Source organism: Macaca thibetana, chromosome 1 (assembly GCF_024542745.1).
Source record: "Macaca thibetana thibetana isolate TM-01 chromosome 1, ASM2454274v1, whole genome shotgun sequence".
Lineage (NCBI taxonomy): Eukaryota > Metazoa > Chordata > Mammalia > Primates > Cercopithecidae > Macaca > Macaca thibetana.
Genome location: NC_065578.1, coordinates 193,926,483 through 193,941,358, shown reverse-complemented (window position 1 = coordinate 193,941,358; position 14,876 = coordinate 193,926,483). Strand labels below are relative to the sequence as shown.

The 14,876-nt window shown below is 34.0% G+C and overlaps 1 protein-coding gene across 3 annotated transcripts in view; it reads right to left on the bottom strand.

Annotated features, from left to right (window-relative positions):
- Positions 1-14,876, bottom strand: part of NME7 (NME/NM23 family member 7) — a 218,374-nt gene that overhangs the window by 112,820 nt on the left and 90,678 nt on the right. For all 3 annotated transcript variants that reach the window (XM_050784788.1, XM_050784797.1, XM_050784787.1), the window contains exons 8-9: positions 3,767-3,831; positions 1,168-1,236 (exon numbers count right to left, since the gene is read on the bottom strand). In XM_050784788.1, coding sequence (XP_050640745.1) covers positions 1,168-1,236; positions 3,767-3,831 — 134 coding nt within the window. The remainder of the gene's footprint in view (positions 1-1,167; positions 1,237-3,766; positions 3,832-14,876) is intronic.

Genomic DNA, 14,876 nt, shown 5'->3' with positions numbered 1-14,876 from the left:
TCCCTCCTCCCCTTTTTCTTTTTATGTCTCTCTCTCTCACTCATTCTCTTTCAGTGTTGATTACAGATACCATTGAAAATAGACATACAAGGCTGATCAAAATGTATAAAATGGAAAGAAAAAAAACATGTTAAACAAAGAATTTCGTCAACAGCATAACATGTTCCTTCAAAAACTGACTCAGAATTTTTAAGTCACCCTAGTTTTTAATTAAGTCACACATTTTTTAAACAAAAAAAGAACCTTTTTGTTTCCTTGACAGCCTTTTGACTGCTGTCCTTAGGTAGCTATGTGTAGGATCATTTGATTTAATGTCTATCCTCCCCAGAGCATAAGTTCCATAAATGTAGGCAGTATGTTTTTTGTTCATCACTGATTATTTGGCATATAGCAGATACTCAATATATATAATAAGTGGATAACAGTAACAGTATGAGATAGGAATTACCACCTTTTTATGACTGTACATGTTAAAGTAGAAAATATAGGTGTAAATGATCAACATGGAATCTACTACCAAAGAATTATGCAGACTAAATAATAATAAAAACAACAATAATAGCAGGTAATATTTACTGAGTACTTTTAATATATAAGACTGTTTTACATAATTTATTTCATTTAATTCTCATAACAATCTCATAAGGTGGGTAATAGTATTATTCCCATTTTATAAATGGGTTAATCAAGGTTTAAAGAAGGTAAATAAATTGTCGATGGTCACATAATTACAGGATTTAGGATATGAACCTAGTGTCTGACTCCACAGAGCAGGAAGAAGAAAGAAGAGAATTGAGTTTAGGAAGCTGCAGGCTGGTTGCAATGAATTTTGGGAGATATGAAAGGTATATAGTTTGAAGAAAGTAATGTGGAAATAACTGACTGGTTAACATCAGGTTACCTCAGGTTACTTTTTGTCATATGGATGAAAGGCAGAGAAAACTTCATTATTATATCAAATGAAATTAGCCTGTTTGGGAAATTTGGCTTGCTCTCTCCTGATTTCTCAGAAGGTCAGATAACAACTTAGGTTGTTGACAATTTTAGTATGAATGACTCTGTTTTAGTCTGGCCACTTGGGACCTAGATAGGAGCTTAGTCCAAAACACTGAATCCTATACTTTTTATTTAACAGTACAAATGTTTTACATTTACTTTCATACTTACATGATATTCGGTCACTACTCCTTTATAAACTTCATAGAATTCTTCAACATTAACCCGATCCATATTGAACTATATTAAAAAATAAAACAAAACAAAACCATAAACCAACCAACAAAAGAAAAATAAATGAGCCACACTTAGCACTTAACACTTGTAATATCTTCTTTACTCTAAAATGTACACTTTACATAGATTACTCTTTGAAGAAAAAGTGTTATTAAAGATCAGCTCATCAAGAATAACAATGGATAACAGCATCATTCTAGGTTCTGTACATGCATCATCTCATTTAGCCCTCACAACCCCCTTACTGCATAGGTAGTATTAATAGCTCCACCTTACAGATGAGACTATTAAGACTCAGAGGGGTCATATAACCTCCTCAAACTGGCATCCTATCTCACGCAGTCTAACCCCATTGATCATACTTTTACTTACTACACTACACCTCTCTCTGAAAAAAATCTCATTCTTGATACAAAAGATTTATATGCAATATTAATTGCATTATTGATAGATTAGTGGCACAAGAAAGAAATATTACTAAAGAAAAATAGTTCAGACTTTTAGAGGAGACAGAAAACAATACTATCTTCCTCCCAAGCATTCGGAAAAGTCCCTAGTTAGTCTAGTTCGTGATAAAGCACTTATACAAGTCATGTGGACTTCCTGCTACTCTTCAAAAAGAATTATGAGTAAGAATATGCTTACAAAGTAAGTCTAGAAGGACTTATTCTTATCAAGGCTGAATTTAAATTTAGTTAGGATTAAAATTTCGTTAAATTCTAAGGTTCTCAAAAACTGACCTTATTTTTTTTTTAAATAGCCTCAGAATTCCCAATTTTATTTTCCCTCTATTTTGCTTGTTTATTGTTGCCAGGATTGAAGACCTACTGAGAAATTTCTGCCTATACGGACAATAATTTAAGCTGTGAGGATTTATTTTTATGGGTAACATTACGACTATAGGGAGGAAATTCTGTTGGATTTCAGTGTTTTATCCTACATTCACATATGTTTTGTTAAATGCAACAAAATACTAACAGAAGATATCATTTATTAAATACTTAGTAATTTGAGCCAGAAATGATTATTTTATTTAATCTGCAGAATAACCCATTTAGGCAAATAATAATACTTTCATTGCCTAGATGAGAAAACTGAGAATAAGAAGGCCCGACATTTGGCCAAGGCCACGTGCCTAGAAAGCAGCTAAGATTCAGAAATACATATTTCTGACTCCAAAAGTCAATGATTGTGCTTGCTACTACACTACCATGCCTTCCCTATAGGCTCAGTTAATCATTTTTAAAATTATTTTTTTCATTGAATACAAACGCTACCCAATCACCAATCACTATGCTAAGCTGCAGATCTAGAATTAGGTCAGTGTTTAAAACTAACATTTCTATATTTTTTTAAATAGGCTCATATGTCATCCTACAATCTTGTTAATATATCACCAAGCTAATACTTTTAGAAAGTTTTGGCTGACAATTACTTTATAATTCTAGGTAAAATTCTTGAAATATCAATTTTCTCATTAGTCTTCAAGTTTTGCTCAATGACTTTGTAAACTATTTCCTTTTTTTTTGGCTTATTGGCACAAAATAGAACTTCAGTTTGTGTCCTGGTCCTTGATTTTGGGTAATCTTAAGACTTCGTAGAAAGCTGTTGGTGCAGCACACCAACATGGCACAAGTATACATATGTAACAAACCTGCACGTTATCCACATGTACCCTAGAACTTAAAGTATAATAATAATTAAAAAAAAAAAAAGAAAGAAAGCTGTTTCTTTTCAGAAAAAGAAAATACAAATGATACTGGTAAAAAAATTCTCAGCTTCAAAATGGCTATTTTGGTATTTCACTATCAAAAAAGCATAAACTTGCTGGGTTTCAAACACTGTAAAAACCAAATTGTTTATCTGATTCATATAATAATCTGTTACCCAATTTCTAGTCAAATGTACCAATGAGTACAGTACAAAGGTATGACCTCTACCAAAGTGGCTGTTGTTTCTCACTGAAAGGTTTCTTAGGAATGTATGAGCAGCACAATTTTGAATAAGCATAGGCTCTGAAGGTCCAGTGGTACAAGTGCCAATAGAGGTGCTGGAATACACTAACTCCAAAGAAGGTCTTGAGAGAAAGTTCAAAAACCAGCAAAAGGCACTGGTTAGGGAAAAAAATCTGAAAACTGATTCTCTTCCTTCATTATCTGTTTAGTTAAGAATAGAGAAGACAGAAAACTCATCACAGTTTCTCACTTTGATTCTACATTTTGTTTATAAGAACAAAATACAGTTTTTGGTCCCTATTTATTTTGCAACTAAAGTTTCCAGAACTGTATAAATTTACCTTATAAGCTTAAATTAGGTGTATCATTGAATATTACTTCTCTCAGTAAAATAGTATATGGGAAAAATCATTTCGAAAACCATTTTTTGACTATAGGAAGGTTACTGAGTTCAGTAAGTATATCTTTTATTTTTAATGTGGTTCACGAGTACACAGGGAACATTCAAAGTAAAGCATTTTATGACTATTTTTGAAAAAAATCCTCATGAATATTATGGTTCATTGTAAAGTACCTACCATCTGCATAGCTGAAATTTCAAAACCTGCATCTCGGATAGCCATCAGGATCTTTCCCAACAGTCCTGAAAATGAAGGACAATGAGTGTAAAAATACAAAATTTTAAGACATTTTAGTTTCTTAGAAAAGTACTTTTTCTTTATACTCTATATTAAAAAAAACACACACTTTGCAAGAGAAACTAAATTAAATCCCAAATACTGAGCATTAAATTTAATCATTTGATTTCCTTAGTAAATGCTTCAAGAATATCAACAATGGTTCTGAGGATTATGCAAAAAACTTTTAAGATAATATTTTGCCTTTAAAGCCCCTTAAGTCTAGTGATGTAGAGAATATAAAAATCAAACAATTATAAACAGCATTATTTAATACAAAGAAATGAAATGCCAAAGTACAAGATACAGAAGGAATTCAAACAAGAGTTCAAAGAAGGAGTAAAATCAAATTGTAACTGAAGAAATAGGAAGAAGCTTCAAGGGGAAATGAAAAGCATGAATGGTCCTTAAAGGCTGTGGACAGATGAGCTTATACAGGGACAGGAGAGAAGGCACACATCTGGGAAAGTGTGAGCATATTTAAACGACAGTAAGAAGAGAGAAAAGAAAAACAAATTAAAAAGGAAAAGAGATTCAATTCAAATCAATAAAGGCCTTAAATACCAACGTGAGGAATATAGTCTTTATCCTACAGATGAGTGATTTTTATATTGGAGTCTATAGTCTCTGGGGGAATGGGGCTGACTTTGAGATTCCATTTGTTTCCTATAAAAGTCTAAGTTTCTTTTTTTCAAGTCAACTAAAACTCTGTCTCTTATACATACGTGCACAAAGGCACACACACACACACACACACACACACACACACACACACACCCCCATATTCTGGATCATCTGGATCTTACTGAGTGACCCTAAATCACCATGTACTGTTAGTGTCTGAATGTGCATTTGTATTTACTATCCTACCATAGCCATGTAGTGCTATTTTAATTGTAGCAGGCTGAGGGGTGAGAAAAAGATAGAGAAGGATCTATTTCTCAAATGATACATCTGTACCAAATGAAGGTCAAATGATATCATAGCATGCTATAGAAACAAAGGTTTCTCAGAAGCTTGAAGACAGAAAGGTGGTGGATTAAGTGAGTCATCGCAGTAGAACAGGCTCATGCCTAACTCAGAGTCTGTACTATATTCACGTTAAGCTTGTTTTTATGGCAAATAACATCCTCTGTCACATTAATGCTATCAAGTTAAATTTTGTTGTATAGTTTTGCTTGCTATGAATTTGCAAATTATTTTAGCTATGTAGTTTTATGTGCAAAAATTTGTATTTAGTTTTAATTTGGACATATTTAAGTTGTATTACTTAAAGTTAAAATAATTTATGTCAACACTGAGAGTCCACGAGAAAAGCTTTCCTTCAAAAAGAAACGCTGCCAAAAGAAATGAAGAGTTACTAAAAATGTTGAATGAGAAAATACAAAATAAAAGTAGTATTTTAGGAAGGTCACTAATGCAATAGTGATGAGCAAGCTGGTCTGAAGAAAAGAATAAGTAGTGGAAAGAATAGCAAAAGCTTTTGAAATCATTCAGAATGCTGGTTGGAAAAAAATAGGCCAAGATATATTTAAATATTTTCTCTCTTATTTTGAACTTCAAAGCGTGGATGGCAGCAGTAAAGAAAGAAGGAGGTAATGAATATAAGATATTTTCAAACAAGAAGCAATAGGATTAAACTGGATACAAAGTATGAAGATGAAAGAAGGGTAAAAGATGATTTCAACATTTTGAACCCAAGTGAATGGAAGAATGACAGCACCTTTAAGAAGAAAACAAGTAATGATGAAATCAAATTAATAAGGGGAAAGACACTGAATTATTTTGGACATAGAAACCCAAAACATACTATATAGCATTTATAGAGAAGGAAACTGATCAGATCTTGAGGATGCAGCATATCCAGTGGCTGAATGAGTAAAATAATCTCCCTGCACCAAATCAGTGACATGGGATTGCATACCAATAGATAGAATTATAAAGATAGAATAAGAGGTACAGAGAGGTTAGAACTGAAATGATGCCAAGAGGCATTTGGAGACAGTACTTTATATAAAGACTTGGAGAAGAACACATATTCAAGGCAAAAGGAGCATTAAGCAAAGGTCCGGAGATGTAAACACCATAGTTCTTCTGGAATAAAAGTATCTTCATCTTACTGAATAATAGAGTGGAAAGGAAATGAGACAGAAGAGAAGGGAGGAGAGGTGGCAGAAGCCATGATAGGACTATACAGATGTTTGGATTGTATCCTGTAGGCCAGAAGTTCTCAAACGTTTTGGTCATATAGACCCTTTAGCTTTTAGGTAGTACTGAAGACCTTTATATAGGTTACCTCTATCAATATTTACTATAACATAAGTTAAAGTGTGTTTATTCTCCTTTACTTGACAAGTGGTAGTTTCTTTTTTCTTTTTTTTTTTTTTTGAGACGGAGTCTTGCTCTGTCACCCAGACTGGAGTGCAGTGGCGCAATCTCCGCTCACTGCAAGCTCCACCTCCCGGGTTCATGCCATTCTCCTGCCTCAGCCTCCCGAGTAGCTGGGACTACAGGCGCCCGCCACCACGCCTGGCCAATTTTTTGTATTTTTAGTACAGACGGGGTTTCACTGTGTTAGCCAGGATGGTCTGGGTCTCCTGACCTCATGATCCGCCCGCCTCGGCCTCCCAAAGTGCTGGGATTACAAGGCATGAGCCACCATGCCCAGCTGACAAGTGGTAGTTTCTTAACCTTTATATAGGTTATCTCTATCCATATTTACTACAATATGAATTTTAAAAAACTTTTAAAATATTTAATTTAAATATAACAAAAATCCTTTAAATGTTAACATAAATAACATTTTGTGAGGAAAAATATGATAGTTTTTTTTTTTTTCATTTGATCTAAGCCAAAAGGCCAGGAAGAGATTATAGTATTTTTTTTAATTAGCGAAAAGACAGATATTGTTTTACATTTTTAAAAAATCTCTTTAATGTCTCACTTAATAAAAGGCAGCTGGACTCTCACATCTACTTCAGCTTTCAATCTGTTGCCATATGTTGTTTTGGTTGGAGTATATTTAGTTGGAAAATGGTGGAATATTTTAATAACCTTTTTACAATAACTGTGTATATTCTCCTTTACTTGATAAGTGATAGTTTCTTAAAAGTTTGTTGCAATATATAATCTAAAACCTTTATCAATAAACTTTTTTTTTTACCCTGTTACATTAAAATCCACTGGTCTATCTTGTATGTACTTTGAATGAAACTATGATATGACTCAGACATGATTTTCAACATCACACATTAATCATTTGGCAAATACCAGCTCACTGAGTTATGCAGATTTTCCGAATGCTGATTCATTTCATTATACATCAAAAATCAATTAAAAATTTGTTAATATCATCACCAATTTCATCGAAGAGTCTTTCTATTCCGTTATACAATGTATTCGGAAGTTGTCAAACTGAAAGTGGTGAACATAGTTTTCCAAGGTTCTAAGTTTAGTTTTCCTTTGTAGTTTATCTTCACTTGGATTTTATCTTTGGCAATAGCTGTTGTCAGTTGTTTTCTTTGATATGATAGGCTTACTTAATTTGAAAGACAATGCCTGCCAAATACACAAGTCTGAATAAGCACAATTTGTCTGTCAGTCATTCTTTCAAGTAAAAATGGTATTCCATAAAAGAAAAAGCATCTAATTGAGCTGACAGCGCAAACAATTGTGAACAGGATTACTCACAAATGCTCTTCCTTAAAACCATTATATGGAGCATTATGTGTACTTCATTTACTTCACACAGAGTATTAAAAAGATAAATTTGATCCTATATTTGAGGATCAAAAAGTAATAAAATTATTTTTACTGCATCTAAGATATTCTTAACTAAGTATGGCTTTTTTTGTTTTTTTTCCTGCAGATGCATGATGGTCATAATACAATAACTACTAGGACAGTTTGGTGCCACTGCCTTGATTCTAAGGCAGTAGCAGTTTTACTCACCATTGCTTTTGCACCATCAGTACAAATGACAACACATTAAAAAAGGCAATTAAGTATGAAATCAGTTTTGGTCTTGTAGATCCATAAAAGGGTCTCATTTATGATAATAACAAATACATGATTACATATTAACCCTAATCTAAATATGAAATTTAATCTAATCTAAATATTAAACGCTATGTTTTGATCAATATGAAAAGAAGTCTATAAACTATATCTATTACAAATTCTAAGAATAAATAGGACAAGTTCACACGATATATAGGAAGATGCTCACCGCAGAATCATTAGTAATAAAAAAATTTTAAGTTCTAAATAATAAAAAACAGGAAAAAGTTAGATAAAGAAGAGTAAGTTCCTACAACTAACTTATTACTCAGACATTAAAAATCAGATTTTCAAGTGTTATTTAATTGCATAGAAAAAAATTCAAAGTACAATGTTAGTGCAATTCAAAATTGTACACATAGGATAATTCCCAATTCACTTTATAAAACTAGTATTATCCTGATATTGCAATCATATGAAGACAGTATGAAAAAATAAAACTACACTCCAATAGCCCTTACGAATATAAAGATAAACATTATTTTTTAAAAATTTTAAAACAATAATTTATTTACTTAATTTGAGAAAGGGTCTTACTATGTTGACCAGGCTGGCCTTGAACTCTTAGGCTCAAACAATATTCCTGCCTCAGCCTCCCAAATATCTGGGATTACAGGCACATACCACTGTATCTGGCTAAACATAGAAATTATTTCCAAAATGTTAAAATTTTAGAAATTTTATAATTTCCAATACATTTTAAATTTTATAAATTTAGCAATATATACAAAGAATTATACATCATGACCAAGAGAGGTTAATTTCAGGTATGCAAGCCTGGTACACTATTCAAACTATCAACCAATACATTAACAGGCTAAGGAAGAAAAATCACATGAACATATCAATATATGTTGATCACATATCTATCTATCTATCTATATATAACTGCATATATTGATACAGAAAAAACTTTTGGAAAAATACAACACTCATAAATAAAATGGTAAGAAAAAAATAAGAATAGAGGACAACTTCCCCATCTTTACAAACTGCATCTGCAGAAACCTACAACTAACACAATAGTGAAAGACTGAATGCTTTCAATGCAAGACAGTAAACAAGGCAAGAATGTCCATTCTCATTGCTCTGATTCAATATGGTGCTGGAAAATTCAAGTCAGTGCAACAAGACAAGAAAAGGAGATAAAAAGTATACAGACAAGAAAGGCAGAAATATAACTGTTTCTATTTGCATATGATAAGACTGTCTATATAGAAAATTCCAAATAGCCTAAAAAAATTCTAGAACTAATTATTTATTTCAGCAAGGTTGAAAGATACAAGGTAAACATACTAGATCAGTTGTATTTCTACACACTAGCAATAAATACTTGAACACTAAAACTAAAAATATAATAGCATTTATAATCACTCAAAAAGGAAATAAAATTGGGTGTGAATCTAAGCAAAAATGTATAGAACTTGTATATGAAAACTACAAAATGCTGGATGAAAGAGCTAAATAAACGAAGAGCAAACAGTATTCATGGAATACTTAACACAATAAAGATGTCAATTCTCCCTAAATTGATAAATAAGTTTAACAAAATTGTTATCAAAATGCCAGCAAGTTTTTTGTAGCAATAGATAAAATTATTCTAAAATTACATGGTAAGATAAAGGAACTAGAATAACTAAAACAATTTCAAAAAAGAAAAATGTGGGGTAACCAGTCTACTCAATTTCATGATTTATTATGTAACTACAATAACCAAAAGATGGTGTAGTATTGTCAGTGATAGAGATCAATGTAACAGAACAAAAAAACCCAAAATGGAACCACACAAATATGTCCAACTGATTTTTTACAAAGGTGCAAAAGCAATTCAAGAGAGAGAACTTTTCAACAAACTCGGTAAAGTTAGGAAATAAAGTCTCTAAGAAAAAAGAGTTACTTCCCAGAAGGAAGTCTACACAATGAAAGGATAACACACATTTGGGGAAACAGCTAGTCTTTTCTCATCTATACATTGTGTAAGCTAGTCACATATTATTACACGTAATCCTCACAACGCTGCTATGGACTGAATGTTTGTGACCCTCTGAAATTAAGATCCTAACTCCCAATGTGATGAAGGTAGGGCCTTTGTGGGGAAGAGGTGATTAGATAGCAAGAACAAAGACCTTGTGAATGGGATTACTGCCCTTATAAAAGAAGCTCCAGAGAGTTCTCTTGCCCCTTTCACCATGTAAAGACACAGTGAGAAAGTGCCATCTATGAAGAAAACCATGGGCCCTGACCTGAAACTGAACCTGTGGGACCTGATCTTGGACTTCCCACTATGGAGAACTGTGGGAAATACATGTCTATTGTTTAAGACATCCAGTCTACAGTATTTATATTGTAGCAGCTCAAATGAACTAAGACAATGCCTATGAGTAAAGTAATATTATAATCTTCATTTTATAGACGTTGAGTATCTATACTCAAGGATTAAACAATATCCCTTAATAGCTAGTAAGTGATATAACTGAATTTTAAACCCAGTTTTGCTTGCCCCAGGGCCTAAGATTATGCTATAATAAAATAAATAATCAAAATATTTAGTTGGCATATATATATCTCAATTAAATAACTAAACAATTTATGTATATGCAAAAACATACATAAGTGTATATATCTATGTATATATATAGCTATGAAACATCTTTTTTGATCTTCTGAATATATACTATAAAATCTTTAACAGAGATATAGAATGTATATCTAGTAAATTCTTAATTGTTCAGAGGATAATCACTTAATTTACTGATTATTCAGACTAAGATTTCTTTCCTTCTTACCATTCTGATGCTTATCAATTTGACAGAAAAAGGAGGAAAAAAGATCACTTTATTATTTATTAATAGTTCTAGGAAACTGCTTTATAGAGAGAACATCATTAAAACTTAAGTTGTTGGCCGGGTGCGGTGGCTCATGCCTGTAATTCCAGCACTTTGGGAGGCCAAGGTGGGAGGATGATGAGATCAGGAGATTGAGACCATCCTGGCTAACATGGTGAAACCCCGTCTCTACTAAACAAAATACAAAAAATTAGCTGAGAGTGTTGGCGGGCACCTGTAGTCCCAGCTACTCAGGAGGCTGAGGCAGGAGGATGGCGTGAACCAGGGAGGCAGAGCTTTCATTGAGCCGAGATTGCGTCACTGCACTCCAGCCTGGTCACAGAGTGAGATTCCGTTTCAAAACAAAACAAAACAAAACAAAATTGAGTTGTTAAAAAGTAGACGCATAGTATTCTTCAAAATTCTAACAAAATTGGTTTTCATAGTTAATAATCTAATAGTTTTATTTTGCCACATGTATCTATATCAAAAATATTTCTTGTGAATATAACTTATTCTGATGTTAAAGTCTTTCCTGGCATCAATATTTTCCCTTGATACCACAATATCTACTAGCTGAGTGCGGTGGCTATGCCTGTAATCCCAGCACTTTGGAGGACAACGTGGGTGGATCACTTGAGGTTCGGAGTTCAAGATCAGCCTGGCCAACACTGAGAAACCCTATCTCTACTAAAAATACAAAAATTAGCCAGACGTGGTGCCGCATGAGTGTAATCCCAGCTACTTGGGAGGCTAAGGCACAAGAATTGCTTGAACCCAGGAGACAGCGCTTACAGTGAGCCAAGATTATGCCACTGTCCTCCAGCCTGGGTGACAGAACAAGATTCTATCTCAGAACAACAACAAAAATAAAACAAATAAACAGAAAATCATAGTATCTATTATCTATAGTATACCTCACAGCAATCTTGCAGCCAATGAGCCCCTTACACTGTGGAAACACTTGAAAAATATCGCTACCATGAATGTTAAACTTACTGGATGTAACAGCAAGATACAGATGACAACAAAACCCTATGCACGAGCATGAGAATCAATGAAAAGGACACTTTGGTGAGCAAAACAACTTACAAAACTGAAATTTAAAGAAGTGGCCAGGCTGTTACACAAGACAATTCACTATTACCTGTATGCTTTGCTTCACAATCCTTATAACAAATAGGAGTGGTGGGAAATAAAATGAAAGGATTTTTAAAAATGAAAAAATGTCAACAAGGAAATCTTGCAATTTATTTTGGAAAGAAACTAAAAGAAAAATTTTAATTGTGATGTAGCCAAGAGTACATGAACTAATAAAACTGATGCCTAAAATAGACATGTTTAATATTAATAACCATAACCCATTTAAATCAAATTGGAAGGATATGATTTCCTTTAAAATTTAAATCTAGTAAAATAAAACTCAAAGCCATTTTAATTAAAAAATAGACCTAGTGTATCTTTAAAATATGATTAGTGTAAAGCCAAATAAAAAAACTAGAGATTATGAGAGTTTAATGTTCAATGCTAATATATAAAAGAAATCACAAGTGTTACTAAATTCAACAGAAGGAATTTAATACTAATCTTGGCAAACATGCATAACAAATAACCTTAAGCATAAAAACCAGGTGGAAAAGCTTTCTGTCTCCTAGAGAGCAATATGTTACTAGGCAATACCACTTCACTGATAATTTTCCTGTAATGTTTAATGGAAACACTCAGATGGTTTAAGCTACCAATGTCTACGGTTTTCTGCCTTGCAATAAGGAAATATATTGTAGAATTATATTAAACCAATTGCAGACGAGTCTGGATTCCAGACCATCCTGGGCAACATGGTAAAACCTCGTGTCTACAAAGAATATGAAAAAAAAAAAAATTAGCTGGGCATGATGGTGGGTGCCTGCAGTCCCAGATACTCAGGAGGCTGAGGTGGGAGGATTGCTAGGGCTCAGGAGGCCAAGATTGCAGTGAGCTGAGATGTCACAACTGCAATCCAGCCTGGGTGATAGAGTGAGACCATGTCTCAAAAAAAGTAAAAACAAATCAAAATAAATAAGTGTTTGGATTCCACAGAATTGTTAAACTGAGAACCAGTAAGGCACTTAGGTCTTAATGGATCTCAAATTTAATCCATCAGTTGATCATAAAACCCACATTAGTAGAAAGTAGGCTTTTAAAAGACAGATTTAATTCATCCAATAGATTTCTGATCCTCCACTAACACCATATACCCAAATCTGAAATTCACATTTTTCCTTAAAGCCAATTTCCTAAAAAGAACAAGCTATACATTCCTTACAAGGTAGTAAAAAGAGTAACCAACAGAATAACTTTATTTATTTTATTTGTATTTTTTTTTTAGAGGTGGGGTCTTGCTATGTTATTGAAGCTGGACTTCAACTCCTGGGCTTAAGTTATTCTCCTACCTCACCCTCCCAAGCAGCTAGGACTACAGGCATGTGCCACCATGCCCAGCTAATTATTAAAAATTATTTGTGGAGACAGGGTCTCACTATGTTGCCCAGACTGGTATCAAATTCCTGGCCTGAAGTGATCTTGCCAACTCAGTCTCCCAAAGTGCTGGGATTACAGGTATGAGCCACTGCATCTGGTCCAGTATAACAACAGCTTTGTAGATATACCCACAATATGGTGACTTTGTGTACTGAAATTCATCAAGATGCAAATAAGTGAATAGAAAATAGTAAAAACAGGCTCCATACCATCATAGGAACAGCAGAGAAGACCTACGGGAATGAAGATTTCCAGAAAAGGGTAGTCAAGGGTTCCTCCTCACTGTGAAGACAAAGACAGGCGAAGCATGCAAAGGAGGCTAAGAACAGCTAAACCTTGGTTGAAATAAGATCACAGGTTTAAAACAAGGACAGTCTAAGAAAAACAAAATAAAGTAGGGTACTGAGTAGATAGGCTGAAAACCAAAAACTGTGTAAGATTGGGTAAATAGGCCAGGTGCAGTGGCTCACGTCTGTAATCCCAGCACTTTGGGAGGCCGAGGCGGGCAAAGGACGAGGTCAGGAGATCGAGACAACGGTGAAACCACGTCTCTACTAAAAATACAAAAAATTCGCCGGGCACGGTGGCGGGCGCCTGTAGTCCCAGCTACTCAGGAGGCTGAGGCAGGAGAATGGCATGAACCCGGCAGGCGGAGCTTGCAGTGAGCCGAGATCGCGCCACTGCACTCCAGCCTGGATGACAGCGAGACTCCGTCTCAAAAAAAAAAAAAAAAAAAAAAAAAAAGATTGGGTAAATAGATCATATGAAGTCTAAAGTCAAAGCCAGGTTAATACAGAAAACAAGTTAACCACACAATCACAAAGTACAACTAAGTTTCTACAGAATAGGGTACTGCCAGCTTTAGGTAGAGTGAGCTGCTTCCTAATCTTAAGAGGCCAGTCCCTATGTGGTTGGAGTAAGCACATGTCCCATTAGAAGCCAATTCCATGTTTCTAGGAGATTTTCATGAATGTTATTATGTAGGGGCTATTCTCATTATATGAAAATCTCAGTTTTTAAAATTTTTATTTCAATAGTTTTTGGGGTACAAGTGGTTTTGGTCACATGGATGAATAATATAGTGGTGAAGTCTGAGATTTTAGTGCACCTGTCATCCAAGTAATGTACATTGTACCCAAAATGTAGTGTTTTAATCCCTCACCACTACCCCCAACCCTCCCTCTTCAGAGTCTCCAAAGTCCATCATATAATTCTGTATGCCTTTGCATACCCATATCTTGGTTACCACTTACAAGTGAGAACATATGTTTTTTAGTTTTTCCATTCCTGAGTACTTCACTTAGAATAATGGCTTCCAGCTCCATCCAAGTTACTGCAAAAAACATTATTTCATTATTTTTATGGCTGAGTAGTATTCCATGGTGTATATACATCACATTTTCTTTATCCACTCATTGGTTGATGGACACTTAGGCTGGTTGCATATGTTTGCAACTGTGAATTGTGTTGCAATAAACACATGCGTGCAAGTGTCTTTAATATAATTACTTATTTTCCTTTGGGTAGATACTGAGTAGTGGGATTGCTGAATCAAATGATAGATCTACTTTTAGTGCTTTAAGAAATCTCCATGTTGTTTTTCATAG